General features: G+C 50.8%; 1 protein-coding gene across 1 annotated transcript in view; it reads right to left on the minus strand.

Moving 5' to 3' along the window:
- SAMD4B (sterile alpha motif domain containing 4B) overlaps positions 1-14,613 on the minus strand; it is a 26,855-nt gene that overhangs the window by 6,049 nt on the left and 6,193 nt on the right. The window contains exons 2-10 of the mRNA XM_048500029.1: positions 12,647-13,091; positions 9,765-10,247; positions 8,449-8,691; positions 7,560-7,669; positions 7,070-7,156; positions 5,841-6,147; positions 4,451-4,536; positions 4,237-4,355; positions 1,716-1,914 (exon numbers count right to left, since the gene is read on the minus strand). Of these exons, the coding sequence (XP_048355986.1) occupies positions 1,716-1,914; positions 4,237-4,355; positions 4,451-4,536; positions 5,841-6,147; positions 7,070-7,156; positions 7,560-7,669; positions 8,449-8,691; positions 9,765-10,247; positions 12,647-12,842 (1,830 nt within the window). The 5' untranslated portion in view covers positions 12,843-13,091. The remainder of the gene's footprint in view (positions 1-1,715; positions 1,915-4,236; positions 4,356-4,450; positions 4,537-5,840; positions 6,148-7,069; positions 7,157-7,559; positions 7,670-8,448; positions 8,692-9,764; positions 10,248-12,646; positions 13,092-14,613) is intronic.

The following is a 14,613-nucleotide window of genomic DNA, read 5'->3' on the forward strand; positions in this document are numbered from 1 at the left end:
AGAAAGAAAAGGTCATTGGACAGGAGAATCTCTGAAAATCTAGTCACGTTGCTCTTCCCTGCACTCTGCATACTTTCTAAATGGGACAAAACTTCAGAGCAACTCACGACCTGAACTGAAAGCTGCCGTTATGACATTATAGGCATATGGCTGCAGCTCTAGTCCTGCATCTTTATGGTACAAGTCTTCCATCCCCAGCCCCGACTGTCAGAGCAGCCACTTAACAGCTGAAGTGCCAGTAAGCATCCAACTGGGATGGTGACCCCCCACCCCCTTGGCCAAAGAAGGTGGCAACTGCAGAAACACCCCACCCCCACCCCCCGCTGCCAGCAGGATTGCCAAGGCAGCTCTCCTGCAAGCTTGTACCTGAAGTGCCCGCAGCACCCACAAACACCAGCACCTCTAAAATCTCTTCCTCCAACGTGGTCCACAAGCTCTCCTTCGTTGCTAGGTCTTCTGACCCCACATCAATCTTATACAGCATCACTCTCCCCACGCCTAATAATCCACAGCCCCAAGGTGCTCAGAACCCTAAACTGAACATGGGAGCACAGGAAGGTGCCTCAGACTGAATCAGACCCCTGGCTGGTCAGGGTTAGTATTGTCCACTCAGACCAGCATTGGCTCTCCAGGGTCTCAGGCAGGCAAAGGTCATTCATTAAAGAGGCTGCCCGACCCTCTTTAACTGGACATGCTGATGAATGAACCTGGGACCTTCTGTGTACCAAGAGCCACTGAGGCCTGGCCCCATCTCTCTCTCCCCCCCCCCCCCCCCCCCCAGCACTGGCATCAGTGGTGAGAAAATAGCCACCTCATTATGAAAACTCCCAGTGCATTACGGGTGAGTTCACAACAGGTGCAGGAGTTTCTCAGAGTAACGGGCGGCCTTTATGAACGCAAGAGAAGCCCTGCTGGGTCAGACCAGTGGCCTGTCCAGTCCAGTCCAGCATCCTGCCCCACAGTTCTGGAGGTCCAACAACATGCACAAAGGCCAAGGTCTTCCCCTGATGTTGCCCCCCGGCAGTGGGATTCACAGGCTGACTGCCTCTGAATGTGGAGGCTCCCTTCTGTCACCATGGCCAGTAAGCAGCCACTGATGAACCTCTCCTCCATGAATCTAACCCGCACTTAAAGAAGTCTACACACACAGCCTTCACTACACCCTCTGCAGCCAGCTGCACATTTTAATCACTTATGTGCAGTAGTATTTCCCCCGGTTCATCCTGCATCTACAGCGGCGCAGCTTCACTGGACGCCCTGGAGTGCTTGTATTTTGGCCAGGTGGCTCATCTCTCATGGGACCTGCTGGTCTGCTGTTAACACCGACAGTCTCATCAAGAAACCCCTAAAGAGTCCCCAAATTGACAGAGGACTCCTCAAGAATGGCTGCAAAGACCACGACTGTCACTCTGTACTTAGCCCAATACGGCAACAGCCAAACAAGTCACCAAGAGAATTTCACATTGCCCTCAGTCAGACAGGAGAACATTCAGAGAGAGGCTGGGAAGGAGAGGAGGGAGCTGCATCAGCACACTCGACACAAGGACCCTGTCAAGGAACCTGCCAACCACAGCTGCAGGCAAAACATCAGGGGAAAATGCTACTGGAACACGGCCATACAACCCGGAAAACCCACAACACCCTACTGTCTTGGACTGATGCTGAATCCACAGGGGCAACCCAAAAGGTGAGGAGAGTCTACTTTGCTCCCTTACTTGTCGCCCTTGGCTCCCCAGGTTTTGACTAGTGAGAGCATGCCGGGGAGGGACGCCACCGATCCCTGCAGGACTCAGGATCCCCATACGGCTTGGGGGGATGGCACGGGGGGGCATCTGGAACTGCCGCTGTCCTCTGCGTGCCACCCCCACCCCCACAGATCCAGCTATGGGGAGAGAGTTGGAGCCAAAGGCCCATCTGGGAAGGAGAGAGGGAGAGCAGGATTAGACCTTGCTGGAGAAGGAGCTCATTAAACACAAGTGAGGACTGGGCCTCAGAGCAGGGAAGCGAGAAGAGGCACCTTGGAGCACAGACCAGAGGACCAGGCTTGTGAGCAACAGTGGCATAGCGGTCAAGAGCAGGTGCACGCTTGCTGGAGGAACCGGGTTTGATTCCCCGCTCTGCCGCCTGAGCTGTGGAGGCTTATCTGGGGAGTTCAGATTAGCCTGTGCATTCCAACACACCCACCAGCTGGGTGACCTTGGGCTAGTCACAGTTCTTCTGAGCTCTCTCAGCCCAACCTACCTTAGAGGGTGTTTGTCAGGGGGGGAGGGGAAGGGAAAGGAGATTGTACGCCCCTTTGAGTCTCCTTACAGGAGAGAAAGGGGGAATATAAATTCAACTCTCCTTTCCTTGCCTGTGCCCCAGGAATGTGGCAGGACGGCCACCCAAGTGGGATCTTCTTCTGGTTCATTGGTACACTCAACAGTACAAGTCCCTCCACAGCTGGGATGTAAAGACCTTCTTTCAAAAAGAGGCAGAAGTCACCAAGCCCTTCCGAGGTGAAGGCTGCCCTTGCGTGGACTGGGAAGTATTTCCACCCGGCAGAAAGACACACATGCTCCAAAAAAAGAGAAAAGTCAAGACAGCTAAGTAGGCCTGGTGAGCAGCAGCAAGCACGTCTCCTCAGCAAGCACGTCTCCACACAATAATGCCTCCGTGGTGCTGAATAGAGTTGTCAACTCCTCAATGCTTTTCCTTTTTTTCCAAGAAAAGAAGAACTTCTCAAAGGCGCTAAAAGCCAGAAAGTAACATTTACATATCGCAGTGCCACAACAGAGATGGTTTTTTGGAAAGGCTGTGATAGAACTGACAACTTCCCTGACAACAAATGGTATGAAAGAAACCATTTAGGAGAAGTTGCCACTCATTTGTAAGAGAGCAGAAACCCTTTAATATTATTTTCATTAAATTAATTAAGCAGGCAATAACGCTCCAACTCACTCAAGGTTTAGTGAGCCTGAACAGGAAGACTGCCGGGACAGCTTCTGGGCAGACAGCGCACCGGTTCTGCTTTTGTTGACCAGGATGCCTGCACCACTTTAAAGGAATAAGGACACAGGTACAGGACCTGGTACACCACCTGGCAGTGCCAGAGAGACAGCATCTTTGGTCAAGCTACAGATCCTCCAGCTGCCATCAATGCAGGTGTTTAGAGTCAGTGGCCCCTTCCGCACACACAAAATAATGCATTTTCAAACCACTTTCACAACTGTTTGCAAGTGGATTTTGCTATTCCGCACAGCTTCAAAGAGCACTGAAAGCAGTTTGAAAGTGCATTATTCTACATGTGCGGAGTGAGCCAGTGTTACCTAAACCAGGGCCTCCAGATGTCCATGGACTACAATTCCCATCAGCCCCTGCCAGCATGGCCAAGTGGTAGGGCTTATGGGAATGAACATCTGGAGGGCCATAGTTTGAAGACCCCTGCCCTAAACTTTGATTCACACCAGCTCTTTCAGCCTGCGAGCCAACTAGCCCCCCTCCTTGCCCTAGCACTGAAGAAGAAGAGCAACAAGAGTTGGATTCATATCCCCCCTTTCTCTCCTATAAGGAGACTCAAAGGGGCTGACAATTTCCTTTCTCTTCCCCCCACCCCGCCTCCACAACAAACACCCTATGAGATGGATGGGGTTGAGAGAACTCCAAAAAACTGTGACTAGCCCAAGATCACCCAGCTGGCATGTGTTGGAGTGCACAAGCTAATCCAGTTCACCAGATAAGCTTCCATAGCTCAAGTGGCAGAGCGGGAAACCAAACCCTGTTCTCCAGATTAGAGTGCACCTGCTCTTAACCACGACACCACACTAGAAAGCTGAATCTCAGGTCTGGTCTGCTAACGCCCGTGCCACCTCCCTCCCACAAGAGCTGGTGCCAGAGGAAGGCTCCTTGCGGCAGGGAAAAGCACATGCTGCCAATGAGCCACGACAACACAGCGGCTACAGCATCCCTGGGAAGGCACCGGGTCAAATCCCAAAGCAACATGCTGGGTGAACTTTTTTTTTTTTTTGGGGGGGGGGGTCCACATCCCTTAGCTTAATCTTCCTCACAGGGCTGTTGTGAGGATAAAATGGAGGTCAATAACGTGGGGAGAATGCGATGAAAAGTGGGTGGCGGGGGGAGGAGATCCTGCCTGGAAGTTGGCAGTTCCCCTGTTGCTGTTGGAGGCACCTCAAGTCACACACACCCTGCCCGCTTTGGCTACTCCAACCCCAGACCTTCCGGCTCTTGCGTACAGACCCTTTTTGCGGGCGGTAGCCTTGCATGTCCAGCACAGCCTTCCTTGGAAACGTCCGCAGTAACTTGAGGACCTGCTGCTTCCAGGACAGCAGCCTCTTCTTCTGTGTCTCTGTGAATGCCTGGAGGGTTGAGAGAGGAGGGGCTGCGTGATCACAAGCGGAGGGAACGGGGTTCCCCTCTGAGCACTAGTCCCCCCACCAGGCATCCCCTCTACCTCATGCATCAGGCACTTCTCTATCAGCTGGAGGTAACTGGTGATGTTCTCCTCATCTGGCCGGGACACCAGCAATTGTGTACACACTGCAGGGAGAAGACAGAGATGGGTTACGGAGTCATGCTTGGCAGCCAAGGCAGGGATTCAGAGTCCTCCAGTTGTTAAATAACTCAATGCGCTTTTCAAAAGTTGGCCGGCAGTTTGTCCTTTAGGCTTTTTACTCATAGAAAAGGGAACAGCCGTAGGTTCAAGAAGCGTCCCCATACGCACCACGGTTCCAGACAGCCGTCTGCTTGGTGGTATAGAATGAGAACAGGCTGCCTCCACGCAATGGAAACTCTGCAAGAGGTGGCGTGGCGTGCCCCCATCCACCCATATTGAGGGCAACTAAGTTCCATAAAGCCACATGGCGTAGTGGTTAAGTGCTTGCACTGCCACTCACACGGTCAGGAGTTCAAGCCCCCTGTGGGTCAGATATCCTGGCTCATGGTCAACTCAGCCATCCATCCATTCCTTGGTTGGTAAATGAGTATCTAGCACATAGCTAGGGGGTAAAGAATAGCCAGGGAAAACAATGGCAAACTACCCCACAAAAATGGCTTGCCTATGAAATCACTGCTTGCAGTGGTACCCCAGGGTCGAACACGACTGAAGGGGAAACTTTACCTTTTTTAAGTTCTATAAACATTTCAGAAAACGTCTGGAAGCACAGGAGCCATTTCTCAGGTGTCAGAAAGCCTCCATTCAGAGCCTTCCCAAACTTCAGCCTTTCTCAGAATGTTCCAAATTCCAGATCCATCCCTGCTTCTCTCTCTGAGGCCCAGCAGAGGGTTTGTGGGGGCACGTCACGCCACCTGTCATTCATGTCCCAACCCAAATCGGAGAGTTTTACGGGAAATCCAGTGATTTCAAGGCCAAAGCCCCATAGCCGTAGAGGAGACCTGAACTCCCATCTCACAGAGGACAGGCCTGGGGGGTGTAACCAGTGGCCTCCCACGCCCCCCCCCCCTTTTCACACTATGCTACTTGTTCTCATAGCCAGGTACTGCCCCCAGGATAAACAGTTCTTATGGATAGGGAATCAATTAAGCTTTAAGATATCAATGCGCAGAAGACATATCAAGACAGTCTTAAAGCCATACAGAAGTTTAAAAACATACACAAGCCACTGCGGAAATGACCGGTTCTTTCCCACATATAAAGAAGTTTCTGGCACAATGAGTGAGTCTTTAAGCTGTCCCAGACACATAGACTAACCTGACTTACCTCTCAGGAGTTACCCAAAGCACTGGTATCTCTCTAGGCTACCATCTAAAGGGAAGCAGGAACTATCTGGAGTCATGTGGACACAAACCTGCACAGCCAGAACTCAACCCCTGAAAGGGCTCACCTTTGCCCATCACCCGCGTGAACTGTCCTGCAATGTCTCCCTCAGCAATAGGTGCCGCTCCTGACTCCCCATCACAAGGAGAGCCCGTTGGGAGCGGGAAGGTATCAGCTGGGGGCTCCTTATCCTCAGCCCCATTGCTGGTCTTCTCTAAGCCTAGCTTGGGGCCCCCACGTGGCTCCCCTGCAAGCGGCTGGCCCTCCTTGGAGGCTGCTGTGATCTGCAGGGTGTGGAAAGCCTTGATGGGCGTGATGATTATCTGCTGCAGTTCCTGGAGCGCATTCCACAAGTTGCCCCCTTCCAGGATGTCCTGCAGAAAAGGAACAGGAGAGAGGCTGTAGCTTTGAGAGTTAAAGGTCTCCTAATGTGTGCCTGGGAACCTTCCTTCCCATTCTTCTGCATCCGGCTCTGTGCACGTTATGGAAAACTCTAGACACTCTTAGTTTGCCAGCAGAGGGCAAAAAGCTTTCTCAAACTGTGCTATGACAGAATTAACAAAAAGTCAAAAAGGTGTGCTTCCTGCAGCTGCACGGGGTCTGAAATGGAGAGGGACTGCACTGGAGGAAGTTGAATCACTCAAGCACAGCTCAAGCTGGCATGATAGTCCACAGCAGTGCCTCCACAAATTATTCCATACCAATACATAAAGGGATATAAAGTGCATACCAGGCTGTCCAACTCTGGCGCCCCAGATGTTCATGTACTATGATTCCCATCAGCCCCTGCAGGGACTGATGGGAATCATAGTCCATGAACATCTGGGGTGCCAGAGTTGGACACCGCTGGTATTACACCCTTTCTCCAAAAAGAGACGGTGGCCCCAGGGACATGAGTTTTTGGGAGGGATGGGAGAACCTCAGCTGTGAAACACCCTATAAGATTCTTCTGGTGCCCATCTTAGGAGCTGGGTGAACACACTGTTATGTGCATAGCCTGTCTGTTCTTCGATGGCCCTTGCTGATGCTATTTTACAGCTTATCTTTAACGCCTCATCAAATCTGCCTCTTTGTATTTTTATATTGCAATTCAATCCACAAGCCAAATATGTTTTAAGAGGAAGAGAGAAGAGAACAAGGGCTAACCAGCAGCACTTGCAGGGTTTATGATAGTATCTGGCAGACCGTCCAGGCCACTCGGACACAGAAAGGTCCTCCAATTACTTGCATGCCAAGCAAACAGCCTGCCGCTGAGCCACAGTCCCTTCCCTGAGGTGCCAAGAACGACTGCTTTACCTTCTCCAGAGATTTGAGGACACTCTGCCTTTCCCGCAGCTTCTGGATACTCAAAGCTATTTTGTGCCTGGCTCCTTTGGTCACGTTCTGTGCAGGGAAGACGGCAGGAGTAAAGAAAGGGAGCAGAAAGAGACAGGCATGGGTGAACGTCGTGCCGTTTGGGTCTACAAACCAAGCCATGCTCCCAACAACAAACAGTACACAAATACATTCCACAGAGGAGGCATCTTTGTAGGTTCTGTGTCATGCTGCGTCGTTTCTAGTCCTAAAGGTTCCATGGAAAGCCACGAAGATGCAAAAGTACCATCTACCAGCTCAAGAGATAGGACGGGCTGAGTGCAGGGCACCCCAAAAGCCAGGCACCACAATCCCTCTTGCTTACATGTCTTCCCCACTCCACCCATGTTTGCCAACTGTCAAAGGATGTTGAGCTAAATTGGAACTTTCTCCAACTGCACAAAGGACACTGTTTTAGCCAAACTTGCAGTACCTGTGATTCCAGATGCTGTTCTGTGAGGGTCATCATCTCTTCATAGGTCATTTGGGAAAAAAGGGCTGCATATTTATGGAGACGAAGGCTCTTCAGCCATGAAGGGACATCTGCATAGGAGCCAAGAATGAAGGTTTAGTCAGCCAACTGACCATAGAGAGCCAGTTAAGAAAGTTGCTTGAATCCTGAACACTCCTCTCAAGCACAAGAGATGTCCAATCCCAGCCTGCATCTCCACTGGACACTGAATGGCTGTGGTTCCTCTACAGAGTCCCAGCAACTGGGTCCCATGTTTGGAGCTTCAACACGGCAGAAGCAGAACTGCTGAGTGGGAGACTCCGATTAGTCTCCTGAGATGTGTAGAGCAAGCCCAGTGGAAAGAAGACAAACCTCTTTTGCCTGGGAGTCCTGAAGGCAACATTTGAACAGCCCTTAGTGAAAGGTGGGAAGTGTCAAAATGAGTGCCCAAAAAGGTGCCCAGAAGTGAGGCAGCAAGGAACTGCAAGCGTTCTCCCATCCCTGGTTGACATCACTCACGTGTGGCTGCCAACGCAAAAGTCTGTTCTGATTGACTCTCAGGCATGCAATGCTGTTTGCAAACTGCAACCACAGGCTGAGAGTAGAGGTTGCAATCCCGGAATGGGGCAGATGCCTAAGGTGTGGGGAAATGGCAAGGGGCACACATGGTTGAAAAGACAGAGAACATGTCAGACAGGTATTCCAAGTGAAGTTCCCGAACGTGCAAAGTTTGTTACGTTGTGAGAGGAGAGGAAGAGAAATGGAATGTGTGCAGTCTTGGGGGTGAAAAACTACTCCGTGAACGGCAGTTCACTTCCCATAAAGAAGGGCGTGGCTCCAGTCTGCCACCAGCCCAACAACCCGGGAGTACCTTTCATGCCACTGCCGTCCTCCTGGAAGGTGTTGCGGCTGCCGGAATGTTCCTCTGTCTGCTCACTGCCCGAAGAGGCCACGCTGCTCTGGGGTGAGAGGGGGGCGTGTTCCCCGCCGGAGATGAAGGCAGGCCGAGCCCCCATCTCCTCCACACTCATCCACTCGCCGGGGACCTGCTGGCTCGTGGGGATGAGGGACATGGAGCGCTTCAGTGGGCTGGGGTGGATTTGGCAGGGGAGGGCTGCAAACAGAAAGGGACTGTTAAGACAAGTGGTCTATGAAATCATCAGGAAGACAGAGGTGCCCCACTCTGATGCAGGCAGCCTTTGGAAGACAGGAAGTATCAATGCAGACAAATAAGGGACCTTGCAGAAAGGAGAAACATGGAAATTCTGTGAAGTTATGAAAACCACAGTGAAGCAGACAAAGAAAGTCTACTTATGCACTGGAAGTTAGGATACTGTTACTGGTAGGAAGATCTGGGTCCCAGAAACATCTTAGAGGCCTTTCCTGGTTCACCAGGCTCAAAGAAAATGCAACAGCCACTAATTCAAAGGGTAGCTGTGCTGGTCTGCAGAATAGCTAGACTGGAGTCTAGTGGCACCTTGGAGGCAAGCAAGATTTTTGTGGTGGGAGCTTTCAGTCTTGACAGCTCATACTGCAAAAATCTTGCGTCTCCGAGGTGCTGCTCTAAGCTACCTAACTCAAACACATTACACAGGACTGGTGCCTAGAACTGCAACAGCAACTCTCAAAGCTGAAGGTAGCCCCTACAAAGTGGACTCATTTTCTCAGCTATGACTTTTTTTTATGTAGAAGACACTCAGGCAATACATACTGAAGCCCTGAAGAAACCAGGCAGCTAAGAGTTCGCTGGCAATAGCCTATTTCCAGCAGATGCTTCTCAGAAGGTAAAGTCTACTGTACAGTCCTTCCAGGAAAGCGGTTAACTTCTCCTTCAAGATGAAGCCCACCTCTTTCTCACGAGACAATATCCCAAAATGCAACACACTCAATTGTTACAGAATGGGCAATTGTTTTCTGTATCCTCAGGAGGGAGACAAGCTGGGGAAAAATCATATTTGCCACCTCAAACCCCCAGAAAACTCTTACAAGTCACAATTTTGCGCAGCTCTAATTGGATTCAACAAGGCTTACGTGGGTAAACTCCAAGGCGAATAGCAGAAAAAGCTGTCGTTTTGAACAAGCTCCCAGCAACTTGGGGGGAATCCGTTAGGGAAGCTACACCCAACGGGACTTGAAAGAGGCAAGGTGAACCCCAGCCCATAGATCAACCTCCCAGTCTTTCTGTACCTGTGTTTGTGTTACTCCCGATGCTGTTGATGGCCGATGGAGTGGAACCAGAGGAGTGGAAGGACATGTGCCCATTTTCTCGCGGGGGCTTCTCCTGCCAGCTGTGCCCCAGTTCCCCGAGGCCTGCATCTACCGGGCCTTGCCACTCGTCTGAGCCCTGACGTGAGTGGTAGGCTGTGTCCGGTCGACCTCTGCCCTGGCTGGAGTAGCCACTGGAGAGACGTTCCTCGAGATGGTTGAGCCAGAGAGCCAGAGAGTTGCGGTCATCCAGCGTGGTAGCCGGGTGGATGAGGGCGTAGGAGAGGAGCTGCCGGCTCTCCTCGATGAAAAGGTTACTCTCAGTGGAGTACGTCAGCACCTTCTGCAGGAGCTTCATGTACTCCGACTTGGCATCCGTGTTGCCAGGCTGGAGAAGGGGCAGGTGGGAGAGGAGCAGGGAGACCACTTTATCCTTGGACTCTTGATGCCACTGGCTGATGAGGGCTGTTGGGATAAGGAAAGACATTTAACCGATCCCCTCTGCACGGAAATGCCTCTAAGAATCACACCACTCGATCGTGAAACAACAGCAACCAAGAAAAGGCAGGTGGCCCCTTCCCATCAGCTGCACACAATCCAAATATGGACGTAATGAGAACTAAAGGCAAATGTGAAATTCTGAGCTTGCCATGATGGGACCAGTTTGAAAGATATTGCTCAAATAGTGACGTTATTTGGAAAGAAACACAGTTTCCCCGGCAGCTTTTTCTGTGCCAGTATGAACACCATACATGCTCTGAGTCCTCACAGAACCACAGAGTTGGAAGAGACCCCAAGGGCCATCAAGTCCAACCCCCTGCAATGCAGGAACACATAATCAGAGAACACCTGACAGATGGCCATCCAGCCTCTCTTTAAAAACCGCCAAAGGAGACTCCACCACCTCCAAAGAAGGAGACTCCTAGTTCACTTCAGGCACATTCTCAAAGAGGAGAATGGAGCTCAAGCATCATACATTAGAAAAACCACAGGTAAGTAGTGTAACAAGAATACAGGCCAAGCTGCTTAACCAGAGGCATGTCACTGCACCAGTGCAATCTGTAATGAACTCATTCCCCCAAGAGGTTAACTGTGTGTGCAAGAGACACGGCTGTACTTCAAGACAGCAACATGGGCAGACAAGCAATGCTTCCTCCTTGAGGAGGACAAGTCGGAACAATATGCTAGCTAGAGTGCACGGACACCAAGTATTAAATACAAGGCCTTCAAGATCAGTCAGAAGTTAATTCAGATGGCCTCTTGGCTACTTCTGAAAATGGGGGCAATTTGACTTCCTTGTCTCATTGTTCCTTGAGAGCCAGTATGGTGTATCGGTTAAAAGGGGCAAACCCTAATTTAAGAGTGCCATTTTTGATTCCACACTTCCTCACATGAAGCCTGCTGGGTGACCTTGGGCCAGTTACATTTCTCTCTGAAATCTCTCTGCCCCACCTACCTCACAAGGTGCCTGCTGAGGGGAGCGGAAGGGGATTGTAAGCTGCTTTGAGACACCTTATGGTAGAGGAACAGTTGTGGGGTTTTTTGAGCTCAAGATGTGTGGTTACAGAGAGCTGCAAGAGCATTCCCCCCACCCCCCAAAGCAGGAAGTTTAGATTTGCCAACTCTATAAGCCAACAGCTTCAGACATGCCCTTCATGGTAAACAGAGGCTAACTAATAGGAATGGTCATCATACAGGCTAGTGGAATCTTGCTGAACTTGTAGGGGCACTGGCCCTTCTCAGCTGATGAGCCCAGAGGAATACATTATGCTCTTCAATTTGCAAGTGATTGTCCCTGTTGGCTTCTTCGACCAACAGTCAAAAGTAAACCAACGGCTACTTTAGACTATATTTCAACATAGATTAAACATGAACACGTCCATCATGCAAAAAATATCAGAGCTAGAACTGACAGCACTGAGCATGTTCTTGGGGACGTCCAAATTTTCTGCTGCATTAATACCTAAAAGCAGACTGCTATACACATTTATATAGTTATGAACAGGGGCAGAGAATCCCCCCCTTTCCTAACACTAGAAACTCAGAATTGACACCCATAGTTAGGGGGAATCTCCATGTTCAGAGACAGCGTACTTGACAGGGAAGCAAGCCGTGGGACAGGGCAGCTGCATTCACAACCTACTTTGGAAATTTAGGGAAGTCTTTTACTCTCAATGAAAACAAGATGCTGGACCAGGAAGACCTTGGCCTGAGCCAGGAATGATCCGCTGTGTTTTCATAGCAAAGCCTCATATGTGAAACAACGTCTTCTGATTTCTAAAAACGGGAAGGCAGCCAATGATCAGAGGCAAAATATTACTTGACCCCATAGATTGGGGACTCCATCCTTTGTGAGGACCTTTGGAATTCTGCCACAAGGGGATGAGTGCGGCCACAGAAAAGCCACCGTGAAAGGCAGACCCACATAGAGAAGGAGCCCAGCTCCAGAGGACAAGAGCAGTCATTTTAAATCCAACGGGAAGAAATAAAACCAACAAGGCAGCGGCAACTACCACCACAACAATACCATGTTGATTTGAATAGCCAATTAGAAGCCCTGCTAGACTGAAGATGCCACCTGGATCCACACACTTTTAAAAAAAGTCTGGCAGGCACTAGGAAAGGTGCTGACAGGATCCACGGTGCCCATGAGACCATGTTGGGAATCCCTGCTCTATTATATTCAGTATCTAATAGTCATGTGTGAACAGAGCTTTTCTAGCAGGGCCTATACCACGCCCTTGCAAACTTCCTTCCCCGCAGATCAGACAACTGAAGAAAGCAGCATGCAGGCCCTTCGCCCACACTCATTCTGAAGAGATGAAGCCGGGCCTGAGACCCAAGTCCAAAAGAAGCTCACTTACCTGCACTGTTGGCCTCGGACTCCAAAACGTGGATCTCGGTGCAGTCCGCCAGCGAGTGCTCCAGGCACAACTGCAGGAAGCGGGCTTGAGTGCGAGAGATGCGCTTGAGGAGTGACAGCAGGGCTACTGTCTGCTCGCATTCATTCCAACCTTTGAACCAGTCAGCGAGAATGCCCACCTGATCCCGGAACATCATGGTGGCTGGCAACTCAGGCCCAGCAGAAATTCACCCAAGACAGGGGTCAAGGGAAGCTGAGGAAGGGCCCTTCACATGGTTTCGACTTCACACCTGGGGGGTTCAGCACAGGGGGGCACAACTCAGCACTGATTTTGCCGTGAGCCAAAGGACAGGATGGCATGGGAAAAAAGCCCACTTGTGGCAAAGATCCGACTCTGTGAAGATTCTCTGGAGTGGTGCCTCCTCTGCAGGCAGCTTCAGACCTCCCTGGAAGAGAGAGAACCGAGCGTGAGGATCTCAGTGGCTTGTTTTATGTTTGCACCTTGCAGAGCCTGCACCATGAACCGAAGGTTCCCCTGTGGGACTCAGAAATCTTACAGAAAGCCACCCATCATATCTGGCAAAATACTGAGAAGCTGGGGCTGTCTGTTGCTGGGGGACCTTGTGGCTGGCAGCTTGTAATTGTCAGGCACTCTGACAGGGCTGGCTGAAGTTGGGGGCTTCTCTCACTGAAGCACAGCCCAGTGGCGGTCTGGACAGTGCTGGTGAAGTTCTCAGGAGAGCCCCAGTAGCAGCTCAGGAGCTGTTGGAAGGCTGATAAGCTGGGTTGGTTGGTTGTCCAGTGCCAATGAGCTGGAAGGGGATTGGACTTGATGGCCCTGGTGGTCTCTCCCAGCTCTAAGATTCAGTGGTACTGGACAATGAACCAACCCAGCTTATTCTGTCTTCCAACAGCGCCTGAGCTGCTACTGGGGCTCTCCTGAGAACTTCACCAGCACTGTCCACACCACCACTGGGCTGTGCTTCAGAGAAGCCCCCGACTTCAGCCAGCCCCATCAGAGTGCCTGACAATTGCAAGCCGCCAGCCACAAGGTCCCCCAGCAACAGACATCCCCAGCTTCTCAGTGTTTTGCCAAGCCCAAGAGAGGCCAGTGTGGGGAAGTGGTTGGAGGTTAGGACTAGGTTGAAGGGAAGACTGCCAGGGAAGACTGCTGGGTGACATTAGGCCACCTATTCCCTCTCAGCCAAACCTACTCAACAGGGTTGTAGACAGGAATAAACTGAGGAAAGGAGAATGGTGTGAGCTGCTTTGGGTCCCCACTGGGTAAAAACATGGGGGATACATTTACAGATATATTTAATACACGTACAAAGAGGTTGGCCAGGCAATGGCCACAGCTACTAGAAATGCCAGGAAAAAGGAGGGGAAAGCGAGGGGGGCGGGGGAAAATATAAACAGTCCCCTCTCCTTACAGGACAGGCTTGGTCCCACCTACTGGAATTGTATATTGTAATAAATCTGAACTGTAAAGTGCTTTGAGAACCGAATGGGTTCTTTTGAGGGCAACACAGAAACAATCTGCCAGAGACAACAGCAACTCTGCAACATGCAATAACCACTCAAAAACCCTCCTGCTCCCCTTTTTATTTCCCTGCCAGGGTGGGAATTTGGACTGCAGGGCCTTTTCCCTGGAATCGCTCAGAATCCACAATGTAACTGCAGGACAAGGAAGATGAGGATGTGGACACTGCCGGACTGATCTCTCCTTGCAAAAATTCCATTAATGAAAGATACTCATGTGTGTAGCCCAGCTACCCTGTACAATGGCATAGGTAACTTCTCTTGGGATGCAGCAGTAGGAAAAGCCTCTCTCAGAAACGATGCTGCTGTTGAATTCTTAAACAAAGAACAAGTGTCTGCCTCAGAGAGAAAAAAGAGAGACCGAGGAAGCAGTGGTCTGGGTGACTGAATTCTCTGGACCCTATCATTAAAGCCAACCAAAGCAAG

Source organism: Sphaerodactylus townsendi, linkage group LG06 (genome assembly GCF_021028975.2).
Source record: "Sphaerodactylus townsendi isolate TG3544 linkage group LG06, MPM_Stown_v2.3, whole genome shotgun sequence".
Classification (NCBI taxonomy): Eukaryota; Metazoa; Chordata; class Lepidosauria; order Squamata; family Sphaerodactylidae; genus Sphaerodactylus; species Sphaerodactylus townsendi.